Raw genomic sequence first — 16,712 nt, 5'->3', positions numbered from 1 at the left:
AATTATGCTGGATGTAAATATTATGTTTATACACAAAACAGTGTATTTGGCATCTTGCTTATGCATGGAGAGATGATACACGTATATAAGCTTGATATCTGAAAAATATATCACTTTTCATGAACTTTTACATGTTTTCAAATAAGCTTAGGCAGGGCACACCCTCCACAGGTGATTGATGGGGACAGATTTTCATTTCCAATGCAGGTTTAACTTAATTATTATGAGCCCACTTGCTGCCTTTTCTCACAACTGTAGTGCAATTTCAGACTAATACTTTCATCATCTCTTGTTGTATGATCAATTATGCAAAAAAAATAGTGTCCTTAAACCACTATAATTTATTTTTCATGATTTCTTCCAAGCCCTGAATTCAGTCAGAGCACAGTAGGGGGCAGCTTACCTTGACTCCTTGATGCCGGGGACCTCAGCAAAAATCACTGGGGGCTGGAATCATGTGTTCACATGACTGGTGGTGCTGGCAGTTAATGTGACCTCTCCATGTAGCCTTGGCTTTCTCCCAACATGGTGACAAGGTTCCAAAGGCACACCTCCCAAGAAAGAGACAGATGGAATTCATATTGTCTTTAATAGCTAGCTTGGAAATCGTGCAGTGGTATTTCCTCTCCATTCTATTGGCTGAAGCTACAAAGATATGTCCAGATTCAAAGGCAGGGAACAAAGATCCCGCCTCTTGATGGAAGTGTTGATAACACATTGAAGGAGTATGTGGGATGGAATATGGAATTATCCCATCCATCCATCTTTGGAAAACACAATCTGCTACAAGTAGTGACAGCTAGATCTCTTCCCTTAAAGTTACATTTCACCCTTTGTCTTAGCAAGTAAGACAAACACCAGATTCACATCCAGAGACACAAATCGGATGAGGCCAAAAGGATCTGAGGGGACACCTATAATAGTTAGGAAATGTGAAAGGGGACAGAGTATCCTAAGGAGAGGTGAAACAGGACAGAGGTTGATCAGATGTACCCTGAACACTTTTAACTACTGTGTTACCTAGAAAAAAAAATGTGTTATCTATGAATAACTAACTTAAGAAAAAACAACAGAACTTTTAAAGGAACAGAAGAAAGACTTTATCACATAAAAATTGGTATCTCGGGGCACCTGGGTGGCTCAGTCAGTGAAGCGTCCAACTTTGGCTCAGGTCGTGATCTCTTAGTTTGAGAGTTCAAGCCCTGCATCAGTCTCTGTGCGGATAGCTCAGAGCCTAGAGCCTGCTTCATATTCTGTCTCCCTTTCTCTCTGCCCGCCCCCCGCTCCCATGCTCATGTTCTGTCTCTGTTTCTCAATAATAAATAAATGTTTTAAAAAAATGTCTTTTTAATTAGTATCTCAATATAGAAGCCTGAGCAAGGTGCTGGGTCTCTGTTGCCTAGCCCTCTCCTCCCAGGGCCCACAGGCTGGTGGGTCTAGGAGGTGTGAGGCCAGGCCTCAGGCTCCGTGGCACCCAGCTGGAGACAGCCAGCCGGAATCTATTGCGCACCAGGCCACAGGACCCGTGGCAGAGAACTATGGCAGAAGGGGCAAAGCCCAAACTTCTGGAGAGCCATGCTGTGGGGACCATGGGCTGCAGGGGAAAGGTGCTTAAAGACGCAAGCTACTGAAGAGAAGATGGAGAGCAAAGGGTGAGGAGTGAATCTGAGGGCAGAGAGACCCAGGACCACAAGATGCATCCAAACTTAGATTTTTTAAAATGTTATTTTTCAAAAATACAGAAGTCGAACAAACCTGTCATTTTTTTTCTGAAAATGAAGTTCAAGTAACAGAGGTTAGTTCTTGTTTGAAAATCAATGTCTTTTTAAAAAAAAATTTTTTTAAAGCTTTATTTTTACTCATTTTGAGAGAGAAAGCACGGATGGGTGAGGAACAGAGAGAAGGAGAAAGAACCCCTAGCAGACTCCACACTGTCAGTGCAGAACCTGATGTGGGGCTCGAACTCACGAACCCTGAGATCATGACCTGAGCTAAAGTCAGATGCTTAACCGACTGAGCCAACCAGGTGCCTGAAAATTAATGTCTTTATTCTTCCTTGAGGGACAGTTTACCAAATGTATGCCCAAATTAACGTAACAAGTTGATTACATGCTAATGATTAACATAGAGACTAACTGCTCCCCTCAGTATCCATTCTACAAGAATTAAACACATTTCTCGACAGTTGTTCACTATGAGTTTCAGGAAGAGATATTTCAAGCAGATAAAATGTTTTTTACAGAGAAAAATGATTTATAGAGAAAAATCAAGCAAGACTTAAAGTAAAAGATAATGCCATTGTTTTTAAAGCAAGACATGAAAAATTAAACACATCTGCATTTAAATTAGGGAGGAAGAAAGGGTAACAGTATGTAGTGCCCATAATATACTCCGTGGTCATCACAGTGACAGTGTTAACCAGGCCAAGACTTGGGGGTCATTTTTCCCTCTGCTACAAGGATAGACCTGCCAAGCAGATAGCCGAGACCGGGATGGTTAACTTTATGTATCAACTTGACTGGCTGTGGGGTGCCCACATCAAACCTTATTTCTGGGTGTGTCTATGAAGGTGTTTCCAGAAGGGATTAGTATATGAATCAGTGGACTCAATAGACTACCCTCCCCAACGTGTGCAGGTATCATCCAATCCGTGGAGGACCTGAATACAAAAAAAGGTGAAGGAGGAATTCACTTCTTTCCTGCCTCATTGCTTGAGCCACAACACCTTGTCTTCTCTGGGTCTCAGGCCTTCAGACTTGGACTGAATTGCACCTGGCTTTCTTAGGTCTCCAGCTTGCAGACAGCAGATTGGGGGGCTTCTTGGCCTCCATAACCACACGCACCAATGTGTCATCACAAATCTGTGTGTGTGTGTGTGTGTGTGTGTATCCTATTGCTTCTAGAACTCTGGAGAACACCGACTAAAACACACATAGCCAGTCTCCCCAACTGTGGAAGAGAAAAAAACATCCTAAACACTTGCAATCGAACCACCCATTTTCCATGACAACTCTCGACTTGCTTACACGTTATCATCTTTTTCATCTCAATATACTTTTATTACAATATCATTACAGATTGATGTTTATAGATTGGTTTACACTGCATGTATTTCAGGTAAGCTGTTTCCAACAACATATGGGAAAGCAGAATCATCACAGGGAGGGGCTGCCTACAAATCCAACTTTTGCCTGTTCACTGTAATGCCAGATAGAATTTTGACATTCACGACCTTTAATTTTAATGAGCCTGTATACTCTTGACCTTATCTTCTCGACCTTTTTCTTCCCTAATCATGTCTGTACCTATCTTATTGGGGTCTACAGCACTGTCACTAAACACAAAAACAAAACCTGAACATTTTTTAATTCCATTACATGCCTAGCACAGAAGCTCATATGGTAGGGGGTTACCCATGTGCTGAAAGAAAGTGAATTTGGGACACCTGGGCAGCTCATTCAGTTAAGCGTCCAGCTCGTGATTTTGGCTTAGGTCATGATCTCATGGTTCATGGGATGGAGACCCACACTGGGCTCTGTGCTGTCAGCATGGAGCCTGCTTGGGATTCTCTCTCTCCCTCTCTCTCTGCCCCTCTGTACTCTCTCTCAAAATAAATAAACTTAAAAAAAAAAAAAAAAAGAGGAGTGCCTGGGTGGCTCATTCTGTTTGGTGGCTCACTCTTGATCTTGGCTCAGGTCATTATCTGTTTGTGAGATCAAGCCCCATGTCAGGCTCTGTGCTGACAGCGTGGAGCCTGCTTGGGATTCTATCTTTCCCTTTCTCTCTGCCTCTCCCCTAAAATAAATAAATTTTATTTATTCAAATAAATAAAAACTTAAAAATACATATCTGGAAAAAATATTTAAGAAAAGAAAGTGAATTTTAAAATACATATGCTTTATTTACTAAAAAGTTTCATTTTTATAGTCAAGCAGAAAAGAAAATAAGAAAAGCAAAGAAGTTATATATAAAGAAATTACATATAAGGAAACTATAGGAGTGGCCTCTATACCCGACTCTTGGCCAGTTCTAGAGCTCAGGAGGACTTCAGGTTATAACGTATCGGGTAAGGCCTCCCCCTCGGACCTCGGAGAGCCTCCGGCAGTGTCGTAAAATATTCAGTATTACATGAAACCGCTTGTCAGCTTTCAAAGTTGTGAACTCCTTTATGTCCGCTTCCACTATAAAATAATGACCTGAAAAATAAAGATATTTGTGCCAATTTTCACGAGGACAACTTTCAAGATGAATCTTTAATGTGGTACAATGTGAATATGAATAACATTAATCATTTTTACTATTAGGCAACTGGAGTGAGATGCGGTATTCTTGCTGAAATAATCATTGTTCAACTGCAGTTGCACAATGTTTGTGGTAGCATTTTAGAAATGCACTCATCTGGTGGTACCCACTTTCCAAGAGGGAATATAGTATAGTGGTTGAAAGAATGAAACCCCCGTAGCTCTATCCCTTAACTGGCTGACCTTGGGCAAGTATCTTAAGTTCTTTTTGCCCAATCTGCAAAATGGGAGTAATGGTACATACCTTGTAAGATGCGAGGACTAAAGCTCTCAGTACACTATCTGGTACATGTTAAGAGCTATGTAAGTATGACCAAGTGTTTTTCATTACTATTCCAATTGAAAACCCTGGGTATAGTTTCATAATAGACTCTAAAGCCATGTTTCTCAGCCTCGGAACTACAGACGTTTCTTTTCTGTGGAAGCTGTCTTGAGCACTGTACTAAAGTGTACTTTAACAGCATCTGTAGTCTCTAGATGCCAGTAGCACCCCCACCCTAGTTGTAACCACCAAATTATCTCCAGAGATGGTAAAAATGTTCCTTAGTGGGAAAGCCACCCCTGGCTGAGAACTACCTCTCTAGATTTAGAATTTTCTAGAATAAGTTTTGTTTCTCATGAGTTAGTTACATTCCAAACGGCTGACGTGCACACATACATATATATGCTATCATTTTTACCTTTGGTATCCTTTGTTTCTTCATCAATAAATCTGTGATAGAGATTTCTGGCCACAGAACTCATACACTTCTTCGGTTGATATAGGATCTTGTATTTACTAACTATTGCCTTGTTGATTTCTTTAATAACATCATTAATTTGACAATAAGTTAAGCGGGATTTCATGTACCTGCAAATAAGTATATGATTCATTTTTTAAAAGAATCATTATACAAAATCATTTTCTTTGAAAAAATTTATGATGACTTTATACAGTAGCAGCTATTAGAACTCTTTATGCCAAAAAAATGTATATCAACTTCCAAATAAACCACACATCTCAACAATTGACAAATTAAAGACATACCACAACGTATCAGTTGCTTATCTTCCCTACTTACACCTAGATATATTAACCTCCATTACCTACAGAAATAATACTACAATTTAAAATAAGGTCTCAAATACTGACTCAAATGGACTGGTTAACTGCAAGCCAGAGGTTTAAACATTTTTAAATGTTTGTGAGCAACGGAAAGAAAAATTTAAATGTTAATAAATTAAATAACTCACACCACTCTAGTTTTCTGCAAACTTATCTGTTCTGAGAAAGAAAGAAAAAAGAAAGGAGGAGGAGGAGGAGGAAGGAAGATGCGCAACAAAGGCCACAACAGAGATGGTAATTCCCATCAGGACACAGAGCCGATCGCACAGGATGATGGCAGAGAAGAGGGCTGGGGGTAAGTCAGAGGACGGACTCCACCCCATTGAGCACTGGTCTTTCTCTAAATCCACTCTTCCAATCCCTTCTCCCCCTTGCTATGCTCCCCGTCACCTATAGTCTTAGAATATAAAAACAGGAGACTTGATTTCTCCGTATACACCAAAACCCAAACCCAATGATCTGCCTCAGTTTTTCCCTTCAACAAAATGTGGGTTCATTATGTGAAACACTGCCCTTCTCTTCTCTCCAAAGGGACAGATTTCTTTCTTTTTTTTTAAATGTTTATTTGTTTTTGACAGCAAGAGACAGAGCACGAGCTGGGGAAGGTCAGTGAGAGGGAGACACAGAATCCAAAGCAGGCTCCAGACTCTGAGCTGTCAGCACAGAGCCTGACGTGGGGCTCGAACTCATGCCACAAGATCATGACCTGAGCCAAAGTTAGACACTTAACCAACTGAGCCACCCAGGTGCCCCCAAGGGGGCAGATTTCTAATCAAAACTTATTTAATATAAAATAATACATGAATATGTTTAAAGGAAAATGTTCATATAGATCAAAACACATTTTCATTGTTCTTTTCTAAATTCATTTTTGCTGTTGTTGTTTCTAACCACAATTCCCACAAACTGTTGATCCCACAAACTACCCCCTGTCCAAAATAATTCCTTTAAATCCTCTGAACTATCACCTTAATTTCCTCAATACCTGTCCCCCCTCTTCTGCCAATGTTCTCCACTTTAACTCCACCCTCAGTATTAACTTTTTAAAGATAAATAAATGAAAGCCCCATGCCTGGAATACATTCTTCCTTACCCCAACCTTCCAAGTCCTCTCATTCACTAAATATCCCCTTAGTTTAAAAATGAATACTCTGGGCGCCTGGATGGCTCTGTCAGTTGAGTGTCCGACTTTGGCTCAGGTCACGATCTCATTAATTTGTGAGTTTGAGCCCCACATCAGGCTCTGCGCTGACAGCATAGAGCCTGCTTGGATCCTCTGTTTCCCTCTCTCTGTGTCCCTCCCCTGCTCTCTTTCTCTCAAAAAATAAACATTAAAAAAACCCCAAAACTCTACCATGCCTATTCTGATTTCCTTCATCTCTTCATGGAAGCATTTTCTAAAAACCCATCTACTCTACTGATCCTCACACACATTTGCTTTTCCCTTTAGCTCAGCTAATGAGCAACAAAAATAACAATTTAAAAAACTGAATAGCGCCAAACAGAATTATCATGAAAATAAAGCAATCATAAAAAGAAATGACTGACCAAAAAAAATAAAGATTAAAGAGAAAGGTCAGTCTCATTTTGATGAAATGTAATACAACTATTAAAACCCAAGTTTACAAGAATAGCTAACAATGGCAAAATGCTCATGATAAAAAAGGAAGTAAGTGGTATTTACTGTATAACTACATTGTTGTCATAACAATCAGAAACAACCTATTATATACGTGAAATTAAATAAATATCCGGGTGGCCGAATTACAGAGGAGTTATTTTCTGACATCAAATATTTTCTAACATGTATTATTTGTATAATGGAAACGTAGTAAGAAATGCAGTAATATAGAGCCAAGAAATTAAGCAAAGCCCTGGAACTACATTAGTTTAAAAACATGAGGTTCCATGACGGGCTCTCCATTACTGTCCTCTGTAAAGAGCAAAGACCTTCCTCCAGGGAAGTTATCTGGTCTTACTCGCCCCTGTATTCTCCTCAGTGACCCAGGGCCTGGAACGAGCATGTGGCAGAGGTTGAGTAACAAACAGAAACCAAACACAACACTTGCCATTCCAATTCTCACACCTACGCAGCACGCTTTCCTTAAAAGTACAGCGAAACTGAGGCTACTTCTAAAATTTTTTTTTTTTTAACGTTTATTTATTTTTGAGACAGAGAGAGACAGGGCATGAACGGGGGAGGGGCAAAGAGAGAGGGAGACACAGAATCCGAAGCAGGCTCCAGGCTCTGAGCCATCAGCCCAGAGCCCGACGCGGGGCTCGAACTCACAGACGGTGAGATGGCGAGATCGTGACCTGAGCTGAAGTCGGACGCTTAACCGCCTGAGCCACCCAGGCGCCCCCTGAGGCTACTTCTAAAATGTAACTGGATAAATCTCTATCACAAAATGGTCCTGGAACTCAGCAACAGACTGACCCATCTCTAGATCTCGCTATGAAAAGAGGTTTGACAACTAAATAAAAAACGATTTTAAGCATCTTTAAGAGACTTCCTGCATTTTCCTAGTACAATGTTAAGACTATTTTAGAAAAAAATCAATATTTGAACACAGCATACTATGAATATAATCAAGCTTTATGATTTAAACAATCATGTACGTCGACCATTAAAGAGTTGAATGTTAAAATTTATCTTAAATACTTACGCTGGAATGCCATTAAACTCATCGGAAGTTATAAATGACATTTCTTTAATACTTCTTTGTTCTTTTGGGTGCTTCTTTGTGGGTGCAGGTTCCTCAACTTTGACTGGTTCTCCAGGGTCAACATCTGGCACATTAACACTAGGGAACAGAGATGCACACAGTTGTACAAGTGATGATCAGAATTCCGCAGCATACTAGAAAGTTTTCCCAACTGAAAATACTCAGTAACAAATACAAGATTCATCTTGTGATTGTTTTAGTCATTTTTTGCTGCCCCAACTCCTATGGTTCATGAAGATCTGAATAGTGAAGAGAACACTGAAAAATTAAATCCCCAAATCTTCAGTAACAGAATTATATTTATATACCCCAAACATGGTGCATGCAGTAAATATGCTAACCATCTTCACCAGTCATTCCTCTGGCTCCTCAAGTCAGTATGTGCAAAGCTGAACTTATCTTAACCTCTCAACAGCTTCTCTTCCTGACTCCCTATTTCTGGATGTAGAAGCATCAATCAGCTTCTACTTCTATTTTTCTAATTTATCCCATTGGTTGCTAGTATCAGTCCCTGCCTGTTGCAGACTCATTTTAGTTGCCAGCAATGAGCATGGAACTCTTGGATTCAGTCCTACCCAAATTTTGGAGTCAGTGAGAAGCCTAATATAGCTCCTACCCCACTAGCAAAGAGTCTAGAAATAGGCTGTAGCTTCTGGGTTATTTAGCTGCCAGGGAAGGAACAGACCCTTGTTTCTAGCAGCAAATGAAGCCATACTGGCTCAACTGTTCCAAAAAAGAAATGGGTTATAGGAAAGAGGAGATCGAACCCAGGAGTGAGTGAAGGGAATCCCAAGAAAGACAGGGAAGTGAGACCCCAAGATGACAGCTGAGCACCAGACACAGGGCAACCAGGCCTGACTGAGGTGGTAAGACTGAGGATGGCCGTGTTGTGTGTTGTCAAGATGAAGATGCCCAATGCTATGGTCCCATCAACCTTCTATGAGTGTTAACGTGAGACATCATGGTGAGGTTGGCTGACTTTTCTCTGTGCTTATCTTCACCAGGTGCTAAGGAAGCTCATGATTTCTCCTTCATGCCCTGCTGTGAGTATCAGCTGAAAAGAACCATTTCCACCTGCAGAAATGTTCTGCTTTGACTTTGGCTGAAAACTGAAACTAAGCCATAGCGAAGTCAGAAGAAGAAAAGTCCTCCTATTCCCCAGACCATACTCCTGCTGGATATCCAACGTCTAGTTCACACTACCATCCTGGCAGATCTCCTGTGATGACCTGTGATCCTAGCATTCATTCATGACCTTGCCCAGCACTTTCTCCTTGTAGGGAAATCGCAGGGCACCCTGACCATGCAAGGCACTCTGTTGAGCTTATCTTCTTCTGGAGAACTCCAGCCATCAGCAGAAATGTGGCTCTTCTACATAGCAAAGCCCGTGCCTTCCTTTAAGTTTTTCAAATTTAAACAGTATATTGTTTATAGAAACACTCAGGTAAGAGTATGATTATCATAAACACCAGGATGACTACCTCTTTGACAGAGGAAGGGTCTGCAAGGGAAGAAGGGTTGTAAGGTACCAGGAATATCCTATTTCTTAATCTGACTGGTAGATACACTGATGTTTGTTTATTCTTCTTCTTTAATTTGCACAAATAATGCTTTAGTCACTTCCTGTGTGTGTGTACACATATATATATATTTCAAAAGTTAAAAAATTTTAAGTTATCCACGGCGTGTACTTGGAACCCTGGAAGAAGAATCCAGAAGCCTAGAGAGGTGGAGGTGGTGGAACCCTGGAAGGGCAAAACACAGGAGCTCTCAAATCACACAGACAAATGATGATGGGAGATGGCATTCAGAGCCAGGCAATGAGAGCAGAAGGGAGGCCAGGGACAGACAAAATCTTGCAGGGACAGCAGCTTGGCTGAGGACTACAGAGAGCAAGACAGGCTGAAGGCACGGAGTTCCCGTCCTGGTGATGGGCGGAAGGCAGCAGGCATGACGGGTGGGTAACAAAGAACCAGTCAGTTGAGCCTCGGACACGCACAGTTGGAGAGAACAGCTCATTTATCAAGCTCCCAGCAAGCAATTAAAACAGCAGAATCAGAGGTCACGTCAAGGCTGGAGTTGGACATTTGAGAGCATTAACAGTGGTGTAAGGTATGCGTAAGCAAAACTCAGCAAAACTCAGCTGTAATTTAAAGGAGGGCAGCCAAGTCAGAGACGCGGGACAACAAAGCACCGTGGCAGAGCAACAAACATAATTTCAGGAACAGAGAGACAGAGAGATAAAATCTGAGAAGAAGGATCAGGGCTAAAGGGAGGATTTCTTGATGAGTTTCCTCAGTGTGGTAGTAATAGCAGCCCAGAGCCAGGCTCAGGTCAGGGGCTCTGCGGCAAAGGGGAGGCACAAGCATATACAGGCAGGGTACACAGCGGGGACACGAGTTTGAGGGGGAAAGCGAAGCCAAGTTTTTGGTTCCTTCGGCTGTTTTTAAGATGGGACGTGTATGAATCTTATTTTTACCCTAAAACAATGGTTCTCAGGAGAGAGACTGTCCCCTAGAGGACATATGGCAATGTCTGGAGACATTTCTCATTGTCACAACCGGCCGGGGGCGGTGAGGGCGCCACTGACGCGTAGTTGGTAGGTAGAGATCAGGGTTGCTACTGAACACCCTCACTATCCTCATAACAAAAAATCATCTAGCCTAAGAAGGCAACACAGCCAAAGTTGACAAACTCTGCTCTAAGGGAAAGAAATGAGAAAAAGTAGGAAAAAAGAGCCTAGCGGACACTCACCCATGGGAAAGAGGGACCACATCGTCCAGAGGCAGCAGAATAAGACTGGGGCAGACAAAGCGAAACACTACTTCCAGTGTAAGTGACAACAACACTAACACTAACATAATCACTAACAAAATCACAAGCACATGAAAACGCAAAAGAGAGCTGAGCTGTTTAACAGTTTTATAAATGCAGACAGCAAGAATAATTATAAATACACTTACAAGTTCTGGGTTACTGTTACTTGAGGCAAATGGGGAGGAATGTTTTCTTTGAGATGTTCCACATCTTTATAATCCTCTTCGAGAGATGCACAGAGTTCCTAAAATTTAAAAAATGCTCCCCAATAAGCGGCTGTCCTGCCTGTGTGTGTTTTAAGACATTTTAAAGAGTACAAAAGATTCAACCACAATCACCATGACTGGGAGTGTTCAGAACACAGAAGAGGTGGAAAAGCACAGGTAGCGGCAATATTTTTTTAAGAACCCTTTGGTTTCTAGAGCTGTTTTTGGATGGCAACATTGTATCTTTCTCTACTGTTTTTTTTGTTTTTTGTTTTTTGTTTTCAGAGAAAACTGCTATAATCACATTACAACAGCTAGGGTTGACATTTAACTTCAGCCTTGGCAAGCAACTAAAAAATGCATGAAAGATTTATGTTTGTCATTCCGGTAAATTGCCTTTGTTGACTTAGCAAACCTTCCCTGGTGTTATCTGTGCAACAGCACCAGGGCGACAATGCATGCCTGGAACGCATGTACGAGAAGCTACACAGAACGATTTCCACTGCTGACCTGCATAATTCTCTAGTTTAATGGAAATTTCCACTGGATCATAATTGCTTGTGTTTGTTTTGTGTTGTCTTTATTTTACCTTTCACTAGAACTTGAGGTTATGAACTCATGCAAATGTAATAAGAAAAATACACCTTCGGAGCCCTGTCATCTGACTCTCAATCAAAACATGAACAAAAATTCTACGTAGGCTTCACTTCTAAATTTAACATTCACTAGACACACACTTAACTTTGGATACTCCCAGGCAGGTTAGAACTGAAACCAATATTGGTTTCTGTTTTGAAACCAATCTCTCTTTCAAAGGACATCTCTCAAAGAGCCAAATGATGCTCAAGCCGCTAATTTCATTTCAACTAATAGTAGGATAGGCATATTCATGCCCATTCCTATGAAAAATCTTTACAGAGCTTAAGGATTATGAGGCTGAAAGGGTCCATAGAGGCCCCTGTACACTCCCACTGAACACATCAATGGCTCTCAAAGCTTGAGGCAATGATGGACAAATTTGAGTATTTTCTCAGAAGTATACAAGCACTTTCACTAGCTTAGTCAATTAGAAAGCTTATTTAGAGGGGCGCCTGGGTGGCTTAGTCGGTTAAGCGTCTGACTTCGGCTCAGGTCATGATCTCACGGTCCGTGAGTTCAAGCCCCGCGTCGGGCTCTGGGCTGACAGCTCAGAGCCTGGAGCCTGTTTCAGATTCTGTGTCTCCCTCTCTCTCTGCTCCTCCCCTGTTCATGCTCTGTCTCTCTCTGTCTCAAAAATAAATAAACGTTAAAAAAAAGTAAAAAAAAAAAAAAAAAGAAAGCTTATTTAGAACAAAATGGTGTGTGAATGGGGCTCAAGTTTTTCTTGAGAATCCTTGTATTACATTTTATAGAACAGAGAAATGCAGAATGGAAGGAACCTAAGAAATAGTTCAGTATGCCCCATTAATTTCCAAATGAGGACAACAAGACCCCAAGGCGTAAGATGGCTTTCTCAGCATGGCAGAGGGTGCTAAGGGCAGCCAGAGTGAGAATCCACATCTCCTCACCCCAGGGCTAGTGTTCCTTCCACACCACTCTACCAGATCATTTGTTGCAATTAAAGCTACCAAGAATTATTCAGGAAATCTTCCTTTTTAGTAAAGTTCAACTTCAAGAAGAAAGAAACACCTGTGGAGTTCTGGAGTCCTTTATATTAATACAATGTAAATGACATTCTATACCATTAATAATAATTTACAAATCTAAGAACATTTGAAAGTATCCTTCAGAATTCCCTGGATTAGGCAATTTGTGTTTATTGCCCTTTTGTTTCTTTACTGAAAAAAATGTTACCTTGAGTGAATGGTTGGTTTGTTCTTGATACTGAATTTCCAATTCCAATTTATTTAGAAGTTCATTTACTACAATGATCTCATCTCCTATTTTATCTAATGTAGTCTTCAAGGTAGGTTCCTGACCTATCAATAAACAAAGATAAAATGGCAAATAAAATATATAGAAGACTATTAACAAAACTGTACTCTTTAACTCAATTGTACCCAATTAAACTCTTGGACCAGAGCTTTACTTTAGATAGAGATGCTTAGGGGAAGAGAAAGGACTATTGTTTCAACCCTAGGACCTGTCTCCATGGATAATCTTAAGATCTCATTTCTAAGTAATTGGAAGAGAAGGAAGGGAGAGGTAAGTACAAAGCGTCCCCCGAGTCTTCTGTTTCTGGCAAATTCCTCCACCATAATAAAACACTTAGAAATGCTAGATAAAAGAAACACCCTTCTACATGCATAGCTGAGCTTTCATGAGAATAAGGTAAATCCCCAAGGGCTTCAACATGAAGGCAGACACACAGACTAGGCAGTGTGTGTGAGTCAGTGTTGCAACAGCCCTGACTGGGGGTGCAGAGGAAACCTGGGGAGAGAAGGCTGCCAGTCTCAGCAACCTAACACATTTGGTTTTAATGGGGATAAGAGCCAAGGCTTTGGGACTTCAAAGCACAGGGTGTTAGAAGTTAGAATCCCAAATGAGGCTTCTTCATGGGATATATCTTCAGCGAAAGTGTAAACCTTAGAATTCTAATCACTGGCCAGGGAGAGAAGCTGATGTTTTGGACTGGCCCTCAGGGATGTGTGGAAATGGGGGAGAGCTTCTCTTCAGAATTTGTTAATAGCGGCTTGGGATTCACTTGGGTTTGAAATTCATATTTACACTATCCACACTATTCACTAAGCAGAAAAAGTAATATAAAAAGTCACAGGCTAGTAATCAGTCTGGGGCACTTGAAAGAAACAAACACCAGACATCTGTAAAGTAGCATGCTCTAGTATTCCCAACCCCACCTCCTGGCACCTCTCTCTAGCTCCATAGATTTGAGGATGGGAAAGCCAGAGTCTCCTCCTCCCTAGAAATAAAAGAAGTAATAAAAAAATTTTTTTTAAGAACAGATCAAAGGCACAAAAGAAAAACTATTCTCATAATCAAATCTTTCCATCTTTACTTCTAGTAACCAATGAAATACACATAAACAAAAGCGTAATTAGGGAGACAGGAAAAAAAAAATAAACAAAAGCACAATTTGACCCTATCCGTAGATTATGAAAGCAGAAGAGTGAAATGGTCAGAAGATTAAAGACCTAAAGTCAGAGATGCCAGTACCTACTTTAAGGTTACTATGAAGATAAGTGAAAAAGTACATGTAAGATAAGTTGAACACTGTGCCTGTAATCTACTAAAACATTCAGTAAATGCTAACCCCTACTCATCATTATAATGACAAACAACATATAATTCTACCTAATAGAGCAATGCTAATTGCATTTGACAGGTTCATAACAACTAGAAGAAATTAGTAAGTAAATGAGAGTACTGATGTCTCTACCAAGATTAATTTCAGGGGATTAAATAACTAGTTTCGATACACTGGTATCTCCAATAACTTTTAGTCATTCAGGGCCTTATCTACTGATCTGTAGAAATATAATCAACTGAGCAAATACGCTACTTTTGATAGTAGTAATCTAGTACATTACAGCAGTCAAAAAATGTGTGGCAAACAAGTTACTGGGCTCTATTAAATAAGCTATGGAACCAGAAAGTCAAATTATTCTTCCCACATACACATGATGGTTACCCGGTATGTAGTAATCTAATAGGTCACATTGCTTCGGTCAGGTCTCATGCTTTGGTGGGGTCATTTGAATTCAAGCTTTAATAGTTTTATAGATCTCCAAATTTTAGGTGTTTATCCCACAATAATCACGCCTCCAGAAAGAGATTCTAAACAAGTTATTAACACACACAAAACGAAGCAAACAAAAGGTTTAAATTATCAATTCATACTACAAACTACAGAAAAGTTCACCACGATGGTGCCAGCAGATAGAATTCTGCCTATCAGTAAACCTTAAGCTTGCCTAGAGTGGACTGGGGAGCTCATAATTTTTATAAATAACATTTTCCCAGACTTGACAAAGATCACCTATTTCTTTGCACTGTCCCTGCCACATCCTTTCAGCACTTCAACACATTCTGGAAGATGGTTCCAACCTCCAAGTTTCCTGACCTTAAAAAACTGGACATTTTCAATTGTTTGCTAGTCATACACACAGATAAGCTTCCTCCAAAGTAGATTGTGAGATGGGTTATGGGCTATTTCTACCTCTGTGGGTGTTTTCCACTTCTATATTTCTCCCTTACCTTTCAGTATCTCCATTTAGGTTTAGAACCACAAATGCCCCATAACCTTCAAATCTTACTATTGTGCCTTGTGTATCTCAAAAAAACATAAGCAATTAAGTCTAATTAATATCCAGTTCATTGTTCAATATAACTGGCATTTTAGTACTTTCTGCAATAGTCAAAATATTAATGCTGGAGGGCTTCAAAAAAACACTACTCAAAAAGTTCAAATTACTGGTCACTTAACTAGGTAGGTGTAAGATATTGAAAGTGGAACAATAATTAAAATGCATTATCTATGTATAACATCAGTGAAATCTGTTCTACTTACCACAGTTTCTTAATGACAGCATTCTTTTAATATTGCCAATTTTTTCATTAATATGAGAGCATAACTGTTCCAGGTCTGAGGAGGCCATCCTTTAAGCCTCTGAAGAAACAAACACACAACCATATTTACCAAGAAAAGGCCAAATTTCTGTTCACTTTCAAAATCCAATAATGGTAAATACCCATTTCTTGAAAAGAAAGTACAAAAACTCAATTTCTTTTAATTTTATAAAATTCAGTTTCTAAACACAGTCCAGCACCTGTCTCTGACCCTTCTGTAATCAACGCATCCCAAACCAAAGTACAGGGAATTTACGGGGACAAATGCACTGTTTACATATAATGACAACGTTGTGATCTTTAAAAATGCAAAGTACACATGACTTTTAAGAAAAAACACAGTTAAGTGCACAGAAGTAGGTCCAAGTAAGCATGTCTTCCATGCTGTGGGGGTCTGGCGCTTTACGGTTTGGGGTCCATAAGAAGGCAGAGGGAGGGGAAGGAAGGGAGTCAGTTAATCACTCGCTCCGAGGGTAGGACAGAGTATCTAAAGCAACCACTCCAGCTAACCGAGCGGTGGAAAGACAAGGCCGGCTCCACGGCTCCGCCCGGCTGCCCCGCTCCCGCACTCCGCCCCAGGAATGCCTATCGCCGGCTCCCGAGGGCCCGACCCCCAATTCCAACCTCGAGAGGGTTCGGGAGCAAAGCGCCCACTCACTGCGGGTGTCCGAGCCGCCGAGCCCTTGAGTCCCGTCTCGGCCAGAAGCCCAAGATCGCGAGATGCGACTCAGGGAGCGAAATTCAAAGCGCCCGCCAGTATCCGGCGCCACGCAGGCGCACTTCGGCGTTCCCGGAACGCGGGCTTAAAGACAGTTCGAGTTACGGCGCCTTCCGGGGCCGCCCCTGAGCGGGGGGAAAGGGCGGGGAAAAGGCGGGGCTGAGTGGGCTTTGAAGCGCCCGGCTGCCTGGGCCACTGCTCCTCCTAGCGCAGGCGGTGAGGCGTGATCCCTGGCCGTCACCACCCACCGGCCAGGGGCCGCGAGCTCTAACA

At 41.2% G+C, this 16,712-nt stretch overlaps 1 protein-coding gene across 3 annotated transcripts; it reads right to left on the bottom strand.

The window, feature by feature from the left end:
- Positions 1-456: 456 nt before the first annotated feature.
- SKA1 (spindle and kinetochore associated complex subunit 1) lies at positions 457-16,510 on the bottom strand. Of its 3 annotated transcripts, none has more exons than XR_009604405.3 (8): positions 16,346-16,510; positions 15,663-15,761; positions 12,989-13,113; positions 11,096-11,193; positions 8,073-8,210; positions 4,982-5,151; positions 3,981-4,196; positions 457-551 (listed from the first exon to the last, which is right to left on the bottom strand). XR_009604405.3 is itself a non-coding variant. In XM_060613863.3 (8 exons), the coding sequence occupies exons 2-7, from the start codon at positions 15,748-15,750 to the stop codon at positions 4,048-4,050; spliced, it is 768 nt and encodes a 255-aa protein (XP_060469846.1). In that variant the 5' UTR covers positions 15,751-15,761; positions 16,346-16,510; the 3' UTR covers positions 457-551; positions 4,013-4,047. The 3 variants fall into 3 exon arrangements, 2 of the variants coding, with proteins under 2 accessions (XP_060469846.1, XP_060469845.1); XM_060613863.3 differs by having other exon boundaries at positions 4,013-4,196; XM_060613862.3 differs by lacking the exon at positions 457-551 and having other exon boundaries at positions 3,877-4,196.
- Between the last annotated feature and the right edge of the window lie 202 nt (positions 16,511-16,712).

Source organism: Panthera onca, chromosome D3 (assembly GCF_046562875.1).
Source record: "Panthera onca isolate mPanOnc1 chromosome D3, mPanOnc1 haplotype 2, whole genome shotgun sequence".
Lineage (NCBI taxonomy): Eukaryota > Metazoa > Chordata > Mammalia > Carnivora > Felidae > Panthera > Panthera onca.
This window is presented reverse-complemented; position numbering and strand designations above follow the sequence as displayed.